At 39.1% G+C, this 15,133-nt stretch overlaps 2 protein-coding genes across 2 annotated transcripts in view; both read left to right on the forward strand.

The window, feature by feature from the left end:
- The first annotated feature begins 5,050 nt into the window (after positions 1-5,050).
- Positions 5,051-6,469, forward strand: Vps20 (vacuolar protein sorting 20). Its single transcript, XM_076319929.1, has 4 exons — positions 5,051-5,229; positions 5,303-5,412; positions 5,478-5,938; positions 6,020-6,469. Exons 1-4 carry the CDS (start codon positions 5,164-5,166, stop codon positions 6,064-6,066), a joined length of 684 nt encoding a protein of 227 aa, XP_076176044.1. The 5' UTR covers positions 5,051-5,163; the 3' UTR covers positions 6,067-6,469.
- Positions 6,470-14,599: 8,130 nt separating this feature from the next.
- LOC143150911 (uncharacterized) overlaps positions 14,600-15,133 on the forward strand; it is a 43,159-nt gene continuing 42,625 nt past the window's right edge. Inside the window, exon 1 of the mRNA XM_076319492.1 lies at positions 14,600-14,636. Coding sequence (XP_076175607.1) covers positions 14,615-14,636 — 22 coding nt within the window. The 5' untranslated portion in view covers positions 14,600-14,614. The remainder of the gene's footprint in view (positions 14,637-15,133) is intronic.

The raw sequence follows: 15,133 nt of genomic DNA on the forward strand, positions 1-15,133 counted from the left end.
TCACCACTTTCAAAGTGGGGAAAGCGCGCCCCGAACGTGAACACGATTCGCTCGATCGAGTTTCAAGTCAGTTGTAATATAATCGATCGAATTGGGATCGTGGCCCACTCCGACGGGCGTACGAGTGAAACGTCGCAGCGAAGATGCAAGGGCAAAGGGTCCTACTTAGGAGTTACTTTTACTCGCGCGTCAAGGGAACATGTGGGCTAACGAAGCTCACGCGTTTATTACTATTATTATTATTACTATTATTACTATTATTACTATTATTATTATTATTATTGATATTATTATTTTTGTTTTTCTTTTCTGTTGACTTATGTATTGTAAGAATTATTATTGCTATTGATCCATTATTGCGACTATAATGTTATTATTGGATAGTATTACTACGATACGTACCCCTCTCCCCCAACCCCCATATCGTTTGCTATCTGTCAGAACGCAATAATCGCTGTGTTACGAATACCCTATGGTCGTTGTATTCGAAGTGACTTCGTTTTTTCAAGTTTTTACCGAGACACGTGGCCCGATCGAATCGCGCGTCGATGTCAGCGCGACGATTCAACGAACTTACGCGTGGCGAACGGAATAACGAAAGAGAGAATAAACGAATCAGTGTGGAAAACGTTTGAACGCGAATCGATCGAAAATCCATCGAAGAAAGTATCGGTTACGGAACACACGCTCCAACCGATCACTATCGTTCGCCACATTCGATCGAAAATCTCGAGAGAGAGAGAGAGAGAGAGAGAGACGTAATCCGCGCGATTCGTTCGGGTCGCGTGCCGAATGTAATGTAAACGTAACCCGATACGATATGTATGTATATAATATATTATATATATATGAGCACGCAAAGCATAAAAATTACGATAAGTATATAATCATGTAATTACACGTGCACACCGTTCGGATGCGCGGTTTACATGTATAATCTGTTAAATATTCTTCCTGCGTGCAACAAGGACAACAGCCACGAGCTTCGATGAAGTTTTGCTAACCGTCGTGTACGGCGACCGCGTATATAAATATATATATGTGTATATCCATATAGACACGTATACGTATCTATATATACATATGTATAGATATATACATATATAAAAACGAGATTGATTCAATTGCTCGCTGTTATCGAACATAAAAAAAATTAGTTTCTTCTCGGCGCCCGCGGAACGTTCGCGCGATCGTTTGTCCTGTGCTCGATTCGATCGCAACGGTGAAGAAAATAAAAACCCACCGGGTGCGTTGTCAACGATTTCCCGCGCCGATATCTTCGAAAACGACGGGACTTTTCCGACTGAAAACAATCGTTTCAATTTCGTTGGCCACCGTTTACCACGAAACGAGCATCGAGGAACGTTCCGAGCGTTACTTCTCACTTCTCCGTGGTCGTTGAAATCTAACCGTACCATCGGCCCCCGAACGCTTTCACGATATTGTCGACGAATAATTTCGATTAATCTCTTAACGCTGTTTTCGCGTTTTCTTTTTCTCTTTTTTTTTTCTCTCCACTCCCTCCCCCCTCCCCAACCCGGTCTTTCATTTTCTTATTCCGCGTTAATCGTACGAAGCGTTCCTCTATTTTCCAGCGCGGCATGCGACTCGGTTGCACGCTATTCGCTCGCACGACGTCCACGCTCTTCGCTATCGTGACTTTCTTCGTTTACGCTGTTATGTCATCGCTCCAGTTCCGCGGTAAATGTTCGGTACCAACCGTTCGTGCAGCCCGTAAAGAAAAAATGCGACACGGTGACCAATTGGCGCAACGTTTCTTCCCCGTGGATACTGTTCCCTGATTGTGACCGTGTTCGAATCGGTCAACCGAGTTGTTAACCACTTTAAACGTTCGTTTCGCTCGCTCCCGGGTCGTAAATACGAATCGACGGATAAGAGAATCGCGTATCTTCGAGATCGAACCCTAACCAACCCCCACCAACCACCCCTAGCCACCTATACGTAGCAGTCGTGATCGGCGAACGAAAACGTTTCGTTCGTGTTTGCTTCGAGACACGCGCCACCCGTTTATTTTCCACTTCACATATCAAAACCGATCTGCGAGATCTTGGAAGAAAAAAAAGAAAGGAAAAAAAAAAAAAAAAAAAAAGAACGTTTCGTTTTCGTAGTTGAACGCCGTACGATCCGTATCACCGATGCATCGTTCGGTTTCCAGCGGTTTCGCGAATCTCTCCGCCGTTTATTTTTTTTTTTCTTTTTTTCTTTTTTTTTTTTTTCATTTTTCTTTTCCTTTTCTCTTCTTCGTTTCTTCTCTTCCATCGGAGTAGAACGATTATAGCGACGACGGTTTTCGTAATTGTAAATTGTGCCATTATCCCCGTTTCGCTTTCGAGTTCTTTTTCCACGCGGCACGAAACGAACGGTCACGTAAACGTACACACGAACATACCTGAGATTACACGAGCACAATTTCATTCGCCTCTTCTGTAAGGTAGCGTGGTGAATTAACAAAAAGTAAATAAATAAATAAAGTAAATAAATAAAAATAAAAAAATAAAGTTCTCTCGGAACTTGTAATATGAAATTAAGAGAGAAGAACAAGAAGTCTGAGAAGCAATTTTAATCGATTCGAAATTTTTACGAGGAACCGCATCGTGATCGTTGTGTGTATGTGTGAGAAAGGAAATATTTACGAATTTCGAGCACTCGCTTCTCCCGATTCGTCGTTGTCCTTACTTTTGTGATATCCTTTTCGTTCGTGGAAACAATGAACACCGAATGTTCCGTGTACACGGCATGTTATGAATTCCGGGAGCACCGAGAGAATTCTCGTCGTTCGCGAAATCGTCGCGCTAGGAGAAACCATAGTCGCGATTCTGTTGTAACACGCGGCACGGAACGAGAAACTTTTTAAAATATTTTTTACGAACGCCTCGCGATGACACGAACAAAGGCGGAATAGCATGAAAGAATGAAACGGAAGCTCGGCGGCATGGTACAGCTTGCAATGAGGAAACTTGCAATATAACAAGCAATAAATAAGCCACTTTTAATTCCATGTATATTAAACAATTATGTGGATGCTTAATGAGATTTATTGAATTAAACGAGCAAAGCCAACAACTAAGACGAAATACCGATTTTACATATTCTTACTAATCGTAAACGATTACAATACGTATAGTACGGCATACTAAAAATTATACGATTATGTATCGATTTAAAAGAGCAGATAAAGAAAAAAAATGGTAAATAAATAATTATAAAAAACACGCCCGCCGACGGTCGCCCGTGGGCGGACGGTAATCTAATCTACATAAGTACGTAAAAGTTTCAATTTTACACTACCGATAATAATGACATAACGGTAAGGCTCTATATAAGATATAATGATGATTTATAATAATTATAACGTTGTACAGAATATTTATGAAAGGCGCGCTGCTGGCGAAAGAGCCGCGCGTTTCTGTGTTCGTCGGTCGCGCGCGCGACGAAACATGAAAATGAAAAAAAGAACAAAAAAACAAAAAAACGAAAAGAAAAAAAAAGGGAAACCGAAAAAACAAGGGAAAGGCATACGATGAAAAAAAAAAAACAAACAAAAGGATAAGTGAAAACGATGAAATAACAAATAGAGAAACGAGATAACGTTTTGCCTTTCGCGTAACCAATAAACTGTTCGAATTTAATCGTGATTTGGAGCGAAAATTTCCAGGACATCCACAGTGAGCGGGGAACGCGCGACTCTCTATCCAAAAGCGGCCAAACTATAATGGATGTTTTGTAAGATAAAGCAAAACGATCACGGATTATATTGAGATCGTGTTCAGAGAAATGTATAGTCGGTTGCGTATTCGAGACCGTTCGAATGAACTCGACGACGCCTTTCTCGATGGAAGAAATAAAAAAAAAAAAAAAGATGATAAGAAACGAAAATGAAAACCGCGGATCATTTCTTCCGCGAATATTTGAGCATTCGCGCCGTTAAAGGGCAAATTATGGTCCTTGGATTAAATGGGGGAGGAGATTAAAAAGTAAAAAAAAGTGAAGCAAAAAATAGAAACAAAAGATAGAAAATGAGAGAATTTATCCGCCGCGGGTGTGGCGTAAGAAAGGGCCGATAATCTAATTCATTGTGTATGTATACAGACAAAAGTAAATATAATATTGCGATTATAAATATTAAACTAATAAAGAATAACAATATTGTATCCCTCTGTACATATAAATATATATTACAATACGACGATTATTACTATATGATTTATTATAAATATATATACATAAATATAAATATATCTCATGAATTCACATTATTATGTTTATTATTGTTTACTTATTATTATTAAAATTATTATCATTGCGATGATAACGAGGATGATGACGATTATTATTATTATGATAATATTATTAATATTTAAGAAAAGGTTCACAACGTGCCGTGTGTATGTGGGAATAAAATATATAATATAATGGACATTGTTCAATTCAATCTAATGTCTTTGTTGTTTTTCTTTTCCCTTGTTTCTCTACCACCGTCGACGAAATTGGTAAATAAAGTTCCATATCTGTCGTTTTCCTATACGTCGTATTGAAACGGGTTTATTTTATAAATCTTCTTGTCAGAATAAAATAACAGTTTCCCTATATTTTTGTTGGTATCAAAATTAATATCTAAAAATACACGAACATAGTTCAATAAACTATATATCTATTGCGGTTTACTTTCTTAAAAATTATTCGACATGTAGCTATCTAGTAATAAATACTCTTTGCTCTAACGCATGAATTTTCACAATAACGATACAATTCATAAGTATAATAAGATTAAGTTTAAATTATTATTTATTTCCTTATCTATAATCGTGTTACAAGTTACTATATAAGGAGCAACGTGCAAGTTTTTTTCAATTCTTTGTTTTGAGATTTTTATTTATTTATAGACAATTTCTATTGTTTTTCATTTGTACGATTAGTCGGACAAATGAAACTGTAAAGCATGAAACTCTTCGCGCGCATTGTATTCATAGTTTGCGCCCCTGAACAGAACGAGATATCGATAAGTCGATTTCGTAACATGGCGTTGGACACGATGCAGTCAGTTATATGTATTTTAAGTGCAACTATCAATTGTGATATGAATTTTTATTTAAATATTACACGTCAGTCTGATCGATAGCCTAATCCGGCAGGTAGAACGAAATGGGCATTTTCTTCGGGAAGAAAAAACCGCCGAGTCGCGTAACCGAGCAGGATAAAGCTGTTTTGGTAGGTTATTCATAATTTCCTAACCTCTCCATTTCTATTGAAATCATTACTTAAACTACTATTCTTTTTATAGCAATTGAAACAGACCAGAGACAAAATTAAACAGTATCAACGAAGAATCGAGCAAACGCTTGAAAAGGAACGATTACTTGCAAAGAAACTTATACAAAATGGAAACAAAGAGTGAGTATTTAATTTCTTCAGATTTTCGTTTGAATGCACATAGCTAATTGTAAACGTCTTTTCAGACGAGCTTTACTTCTATTACGAAAGAAGAAGTTCCAAGAACAACTACTAATGAAGACCGATAGACACCTTGAAAATCTTGAGCGCATGGTGCACGATGTAGAATACGCGCAAGTAGAATTAAAGGTTGTGGATGGTTTAAAAGTAGGCAATGCTGCATTAAAGACATTGCATAACTTGCTATCGATCGAAGAAATTGAGAAGGTTATGGATGAAACCAAGGAAGGCCTTGAAAAACAGAGAGAAATAGATGAAATTTTATTGGGAGAGCTTACGAGAGAGGATGAAAGTGAAGCTGAAGCAGAACTTGATGCACTTTTGGAAGCTGAATTTAAACAGAAAGCACCAGAAGTACCAGATGATGTAACTTTGCCAGAAGTAACAGAAGACGTAACGTTGCCAAAAGTGTCGGAAGATATAACTTTGCCAGAGGTTCCGCAAGAATTACCAGAAAAGAAAAAGGGTAAGTACGTTTGTACAATTATGTGATACTCAATTTTCTTTATACGGTAGGTATTTAATAAATTATTATTTGTTTCTGCAGAACGAACAAAAGACAAAGTGCCAGAGGCTGTTGCTTTAGAAGCATGAAGTATATTAAATATCATTCAAATTCATATTCTATTGGCACTTTGCACTGGGGCGTATGTATATATGTATAGTACCTTGTACGTAAAGCTCGGCAAGAAATTTAATTCACGCTCTAAGATCGGCAGAGTGTGTTCGAAAGAAAGGAGATCGCTTATATTAGCAAAATATCTTTCAAAGACTGTTTTCCATTATACAATGAGTGTATGTGATTTCACTATACAGAAGAAAGGTTTTGAAACAGTAGGTATACGATTCCAGCAAATGTATATTGTTCTTTCAGAAGTTGCATATGTCGTGTACGTTTTGCAGTGTAAACTATATTTGTACTATCTTCTATGTACAAATACATTTTTATCTTATTGGTCTTATATATAGATGTATAAGAAGTGCAAAGGATTAAAAATTTTAATAAATAAGATTTTCTTTACAAAATGTTGTAGGAATTATTGAGCACCTAGCAATTCTACAATAATTGAGTTAAAGTTTTGTAGGTATGTTTAGAAACAAATTTAATGAAAATTTATTCGAAAATCGTAATCAATTTCGAAATTAGACAAACGAAGTATTTTACCTATCCTATTAATATTAAATATCTATAATATTAAGTTACTTTTATTAATATTCTATAACATTATCTTAATAACAATTTTCCAAAACTTTTTTAAATATATTTTTCGAACAAAAATATATACGTATTACGCAATATTTATCGTTTACTGACCCAGAATATTAAAGTTTCTGTTAGAATCAAATTTTGCATAACACTTTTTATGCATTTGCAATCGAGGAAAAATAATACAAAGACATAGAAGGTCGCACGTGACAAGTCAGCGTAAATAATTCACAGTCCGATAAGATAAACCATTCGTGGTGATGCACTCGAGTGCATTGTCTACGAATTATTTTGTATCTACTTATTTATTCCACGTACATGCGCTTACTTCGTTACGATTTCATAAATCAATGAGAGCATTATGCAAATAAAAACAAGCAACGTTGAAACGTACGTGGAATGTATATTACAAGAAATGGACCCGTCACGCATCAACAAGAAAATAATTTTGTTCCATAAATATGTACATTTTATTTTATCTAGAGAAGTAACTCGTAATGAGCGACGAATCTTCCGCAATGTAATATTATTTCTGTACGTAAAATGAAATAAGGAACCGTGAATTCTTTTCAGCTGTACTTACCCAAATTTGCAGAAAGGAGATCATGAGACGCTACGAGCAATTGTGTTACACGACGTCATAATTTAATACAACTTGACCTGTGCTTCACTGTAATCTACATAATTAGACAACCGCTTCGTAGCAGTATGTATTAAATGCCATACACGATGCGAAGGACTATGTAATTGGTTCAAAAATTTCGTGTGTCATTAATGTTTCTTTCTCGACGCCACTTAACGTAGTAACACCGCCAACGGAATATCGCGAACTGTCGAACGTTGATTATTATAAAACTTCGTACAAGCGTTCATTGCTCCATTCTGAGAACTACGACGTATGGCGTTGCTACTACTTTCCATCTTTAAGGGAGAAACCACCCTTTGCATCAGACTCGTTGTATTTATTTATATATAACTCAAACATTATAAAAGATTTTGAAAAATGTTTCAAATAAAAATTGTACCGATTTTAGAGACCTGTAAATTAACGAACAAAAAATATTTTAAATTAATTTGTATCGGATCATTTATAAACAAGGAATACTTACTTAAGATAAAATATTTGAATTTTTTCCCCAAATGATAATCGTTCAAAATTTGTCCAATGTAAATTAGTTTCCTTATTTGTTCCGTAATGGTTTTTTTCATCTCGATTTCGTAATATTTATTATTTTACACGGACATACGGAAACTCTAACTCTGCGTGGTAATTCCATTCGACCTATGTCAATAATCCACAGAAAAAGTCGGTGCAAGATTTATAGTGCAAACACTTGTTCGACACAATGATAGAAATGGTTTTTATAGTCTTTGTACGACCAAGTGTTCCCAGCCGGTTTTGCAAATATTCGAAGGTTTTTAGATTTTTTTCTTCGTCTAAATTATCCAATGATTTAGTAAAAAAACAACTTTACGCAATTTTTTACCTGTCGAATACGCAAAATGTTTCACGAAACGTGACGCAATCGGGAGATACGAATTTGTGTTCAATATAAATATAGAAAAGGGTCTACGGGCAATTCAACTGTGGCCTCTCAATTTCGCATTCGTTTTGCAACAAACTCGAGAGGTTTTCTCACAAAAAAATTAAACACCGTGTATATTATATTGTTGAATCGAAAATAGAACTCGAAAAAGAAATAATCGCAACGTTATCCATTTCGAACGCAAACTTTTGATAGTAATATCGCTACATTGCTGGTTATTATATAATTGTTCCTAAGGTTAAATATGTAACAATATTGTAACGATAAGTAAATAGTGCAGGTTAAACATGACGTCAGCGCGTAGCGTGGTTCACATGTAATTAACGTTCATAAACGAAGCGAGCTACGTGCGGTCGTGTTGGGGTGTGCGGACCTATATTAACTAGTCATTTTCAGTCTCCTTTTGGTAGTATTCCGTGCCATTAAATTCTTCGACCACTCTTCTATCGTAACTCGTCCCGTGCGAATCGATTGGTCATCGATCGGGAGAGTTTCGAATATTCTAAAATCGTTACGACCTTCGTTTCACCGTTTTCGCGCGCCATGTTCCCCGTATCGCGTTGTATCGAATTAGACGGTTGAATTTTTCAACGAACTCGAGTGTCAAGTTTCTCGATTTATTTACGCGACGTTATACCGTACGGGTTCTCAACGTATCCCACTTATGGATCGTATGAAAATCTTATGAGCTCGACGAACCGTTCAGAAAATTCCGTTAGCGTAGTACACGGCGAGCGTTACAGTTCGTTTCACGGCCAATTAAGTTTCGATCGTGTGCGAAGATAATTGGAAAATAATTTGTCGTGTGTATCGTCGGATGTTATTTAACGTAAGAAAGGGGGAAAACTTTGTTCGCGTACCGTTCAAAAATTGTGTGTCGTCGGACGACGCTATTTAACGTAAGAAAAGGGGAAAACTTTGTTCTTATACCCTTCAAAAATTGTGTATCGTCGGATGTTATTTAACGTAAGAAAAGAGGAAAACTTTGTTCGCGTACCCATCAAAAATTGTGTATCGTTGGACGTTATTTAACGTAAGAAAAAAGGAAAACTTTGTTCGCGTACCGTTCAAAAATTCGTACATACATTGTTTGTTACCTCAAGCTCGCGATGCAACAACGCTCGGGCGACAACGAGAACAACAACGAAAAGATTTCGTCCGAGCTCGCGAGTGTTTGCACGAAGGAGAACGTCACTCGTACAGGAGGTACGGGACGTATTTAACTTCATCCGCGGCAGAATCCAGATAAGACCAGCTTACGGCGCCAATAACAACGCTCGAATTGTTTTAACAATTCGCGTGGCGCCTAACGCGTATCGTTTCAGAGACCCACGGCGTTTAACGCAATTTCAATGGTCAGGGACGATCGGACCTAACCGGCCAACGTTCACGTATCTGGTAATAATCAACGTTAATCAGTTATCGATTGTCGATTAATCATATCGATTGCGTGGACCGTGCGCGCATTAATAACGATACACGAGACCGTGGTTGCCGCGCCAATTACAACGCCAATTATTCCCGTTGTTTATCGCGTTCGGTCGACGCTCGGGAAAGGAAACTTTCGACGGTGACGAGGATCATCGATCTTCTCTCTCACGTGTATATATATATCTATATATATATATAAAATTTTTTTTTCCTCCCGTTCTTCCGTATCCACGAGCTAAGCGTCGCGTGGACCGTATTCGAAACTTGTTCGAGCGGTGGCAATTTTTTATTCGAATAACGAGCCTCCGGATGGGGGTAGAGAAAACATTCCGCGGTGGAATATCATTCTATTCGCCGTGAGGGTCCATTAACGCCGACGATTGACGTTTACGCGGACCGTAAAACAGCAGGGAAATCGTCGTGTTTATCGAGAATCGGTGGAAGCACGGGAAATCGACGAATAAACCGGCCGCCACCGGGTGCAGGAAACGAAACGGGCAACGGTTCTGGAAAACGGTGCGCCGGGTACGATCGTTGCGCGCCTCGTACGGTCATAAATTGCAGGAAGTATCGCGGTCTCTTGATATTTAAAATGACGACGGCTACACGGATCGACGGTTCCGTATTTAAAACCGGACGACCTTCGGGCGAGAACAGACGAGGAGACGAAGAGAAAGGAAGGGAGGAAACACACACGGAGCCAGTTGGAACGGGATCCACCGGCCGGTGTTAACCTCTCCGTCTCGAGAACTCGAACAACTCCTCGGGTTCCATTCTTTCCCGCGGGGGAAATATCTTTTGTACGCGGGCGCGTCGCGCCACACGGCCGGATGTTTCGAAAAATTCTCCTTGATTTACGAGCGCGGGCAACAATTACGAATCGCGGTAACCGTCGGTTGCGCAATATTGGAAATTAAAGACGTCGTTAACCGGCCACCGTGCAATCTCTGCTCCGTCGCGGATTAACGCGTTTTTACGAATCGCGGGGACCGCGGGTAAACACGTTCACCGCGGCACCACGCGCCACCGAGGAAACTTACGCGAACGAACACGGAGAAATGAACGACCAAGCGATCCGCGAGGCGAGAAATTGTTTCACTTTTCCCACAGGACGACCGATAGAGCGATAAATAGCTTTTGAAGGAATCGTTTGTTTTGTAAACACGGAGAAAGTAACGCGTGCTTCTCCAATTGAAAACAATGCGAGGATAAGTTTGACCTATCGATTGGGGGAAACAAAGGATAAGAAAAGGTGTCGAATTTTACAGCTTTGGACGACGAGTGGAGAGAGAGAGAGAAAGTGAGACAATTTTTCGGGCGAGTCTTTTTCTCTCGCGAACACGAAGAAGTCGAAACAGTTCTTCCAGTTGGACGATGAATGGAGAGAGAGAGAGATTGGTCCAATTTTTCGCGCGAGTCTTTATTTCTTTCACACCCGGAGAGAGAATGATAAAGTAATCGTGAACGATAAAGTAGTCGCTTTACTTCTCGAACGAGACGACCGGTAAATTGAAAGAGAGAGATACCATTTTTTCCACGCGAGAAATCAAAGGAACGATAAAGTAACGCGTGCCGGAAAAATTATTCGTTTTGTTATTCGTCTAAGACGAACGAACAGAGAGAGAGAGAGAAAGTGATCGATAGAATATTTCGCGCGAGTCATTCTCTTGCGGAGGAAAAAAGAGACAAAACGATTAAATAACCGCGCTTCGTGAAATTATTCGTTTTACTTTTCGAGTTAGACACGATTTTTCGCGTGTCTTTTCCCTTGCGAATTTCCAACGGGACTTCCGCGTTTCGTATTTCGTAACTGTACGCGTACACTCGATAGCGATTACTTGGATCTCGATCGCAACGTGATTTTCAGAACGTCTTCGAATAATTTCGTCGTTTAAAAACGACGCGTGTTTGACACATTTTTGTTCTCCGATCGGAACGAAACGATCTTTGCGATTAACATTCGATTCCATTGTTGTTTATCGCGACGTTGTTGGAACTTGGAGCAACGCGCGGTACAATTTCACCGAATTAGATCGAAGACACAATTTCGTTCCCGTGGTTTTTCCAGATAATGGCTGGCTCGTTGCAACGATTTACAACCGGGACGTGTTCGTTGTTGTTTCGAGCAAAGTACGTTGTCGCGTCGGGCAGAAATATGGTACCGGTGCCTTTGTTTCGTCGCGTAATTGTTTGCTCATCGACAAATAAATAATACGCGCAGCCAGCGCGTCGAGAATCCGTGTTTTTCGATACGCGTTTGATTTTTCAGTACGTTCGTTCGTTCTCGTTCGTATTCGTTCGTATCCGATCGATCCGGCCCCCGGTGAGAACAACGAAGGCCACGGAATTTGTTTTAATTATTTCTAAAGGGAAGTTCGAAGTTAACGAAGCCATCGTCGATCAGATTTTCTCACCTCGAATTTTAATCAACGATTTCATCTCACGATAAGTTTGCTACCTACTCGAAAGGGTTTTCTTTAAAACGCCGGTTGCGCAGAATATTTCGCGAAGAGAAGAATATTCCTTATCTCATTCAAAGTATCACAGATAAAACATTGGGACGTTACCTTATCTGAGTCGCATTACGTGACGTCTTTCAGGCTAGTTTTCCAGGTTAGTCGATGAACCTTAAACTCATTATTCCAGTGATTATCAGACCTCTTTGAAACCACCCTTACCGAAATAGCTATATTTTCAATTACCAAAATTTTAACATTTTCACGACCAACGAGATGTTTCGAGCAATACCAATGAATTCGCATAGATTCTCGTATTAAATCTGGTATATTTATTCTCTCGTTTTCACTTCAATAACAGGCGACAAGAAATTCGAAACATTTCAAGCGTTCGAACAAAATTGCATAATTTCGCGAACAAATACCAATACGCCTGATATTGCTACACCAAAATTGAATTAAGAGCAACGGTTGTAATTTTAGTATGCAAGTCGTGGATTCGTCGTGCAATTATGTTTTATTTTTGTTTTTTTTTTCACAAATAAACGTCTCACCGGTCTGGAAATACGGCTTCGTGTTTGGTCGAGTACACATGTTCTTCTTCTTGTTACTTTTACTCCGTACGGAAACAGCAATGCGTCTTGTAATAACAGTAACAACGCACCAATCAACTTAAATTACTCGATGCATTGATTTGCATACGTTGATTTACGTTCTCGAACGTAGCACCGCTAAATTAACATAGAATTACTTCTAAGTCTGCTCCTCTGATTTCAAGACCAAGATACTACATACGGATCTCTCGCACAATGCGTAACAGTACTCTCTGCGCATTTACGTTCGCATTCTCTGAAGATCGCGGAAGTGGTTAGAATAAAACAAATTTACCATGGTACTCGTAGAACTATATATTGCACGGTTCTTGTACAATTATCTCTCCCGTAGCTCTACGGTGATTTTACAGTTTTTCCCAATATTGTCGGTAGAGAAAGATCATAGGGTACCAGAACGGATGAAGTTATTTCGCATACTACGCAAATTGCAGCGGCAACAAAACTGTTTCTACTATCTGCCACTACTACTATCTGCTACTACTGTTACCATGACTGTTTGTACGATAACGCGCTTGAATAGCGAAGTTATTTAAAATTCAAGAAAATTCTTCGACTTGGGTCGTACACGATACGCGCGATTTCAAATTTTTCAAGTTTCGAAAGACAATTGAACCGATTTTGAAACTTTCGTATCAGGAGAACATACTGGCAAAAGAAACGGTAGAATTACGTAATTTCCAAGGAATTTCTCGTATCATATTTTTCGGTAATAATTTCGTTCCGTACTTAATCTTACTTAACGAATTACAGAAGTGGAGGGAAAGATGTGTACAAATTCGAAACGCGCGAAATGCTCTGAATTCGTATCGTTCGTTGGAACGAAATATACTTTTTCGCAAAATGTGGAAATATAAAATTGGCAAATCGGTGAAATAATTTGAACGGATAATTATACAATAATAGGTGCACGTATGTCCGGTGATATTTCCTCTTGTAAAGGTTTATAACTAGGTCGAGGGCTGAATAGGTCCTTGACATAAGCTATGCATCCTCATGGGCGAGCGCTGTACGATGGCTGGTGACTCGCAGTAGCGTAGTTATTGGGTGTCGGATGATATTGTTTAGGAAACTAGTTTAGAAGTATTCCAACTTCAAAACTGGTTTTCCACGAGGCCGGTACTTCAATCTAGGTGATACCAGGTGATTCTCGCGAAATGAAACTTTTCTTGGATCGACTGTACCGCGACCGAAACAAAATATCGCAACGGTTTCTCACGAAGAACGATATTAAAGTGTTTTGTTTATATGTAAAACAATATCGCTTATCTCGCCGAAGATAACAATGGTTTTGTTTTAAAAAGCATACAGTAATTTTTCTTTGAACGATTATACATTTAGCGTGCAATTGGTTCAATGTCACCGTATACTTATCAAGTTATTTATGAACGAAACGAAACGAATTTATTTAACGCGTACTTACGAAATTCGAAGCTATGATTCAACGCGTTATACGAGGTTCAAATTGTTGCGTTTATGAAGGGCTCCGTGGCCCGAAATATTTGGAAATCGTCGATCCGGAGCAATTACTTAAAAGGAACTCGATCCGATTGCACAATCAGCGCGGATCGGCAATCGTTATCGAAGCCATTCGCCTGCGTTATCGGATGACTCGTTCTTCTTCGGCAATGTCCAAATTTTCCGGTTAACAACCACTTGAAAACGGTATCGATTTCTAGACTAACCGGATATCGCAGCGAAAGTCAGTATGTATATCGAAAATACAAAGTTTATCGATAACGAAGGCAAGGAGAAAGCTTTACGTGACCAGATTACAAAGGGGAGTGGTCGTAATGGGGAAACCACCATCGAGTCCAGGAAGAAAGAAAGGGACACCGTTAATTGGGCAGAGGAACAATGGAATAATGCGTTATGTGCCGTCAACTCGAGATGAGTCATAACCAGACACAAGGTAAGACGTGTAACACTAGAAACTGAACCACCGTGTACATTGGTAATGTTATAGAAAGTAGCGTCGGATGAAACACGATACCAAAGAGGACGTGTTCTCGTTCATTCTCGGACATCTTGTGGATAACTTATCTTGGATTCTGTCCCCCTCGAATAGAATCGTGACACATTTTCGTATTAATTTTCGCAACAGTGCGTAGTATCATCGTGTCCGAATACCGCCGTGTTTCCAACGCGAGACACTCTCCGGATCGTAATTTCGTTCGCCTACGGCGGGGTAGTTACGTTCTGGAACACGTGCTCGAAACGGCTACGTTGCCATAAATAATGATAACATTTATCACTATATATTTGTGTGATACGAAACAGGAGAAATAATATTTTCACTAGCGCCGGTAAAGCACCCACGGTTCTATAAATCATCGATGTTTCTTGGCGCGTGATCGCGAGTTCGATTTAAATTTTACAATTTTCTCGGTGGACCGAGATGAAAAAGAA

This window comes from Ptiloglossa arizonensis, chromosome 9 (genome assembly GCF_051014685.1).
Source record: "Ptiloglossa arizonensis isolate GNS036 chromosome 9, iyPtiAriz1_principal, whole genome shotgun sequence".
Lineage (NCBI taxonomy): Eukaryota > Metazoa > Arthropoda > Insecta > Hymenoptera > Colletidae > Ptiloglossa > Ptiloglossa arizonensis.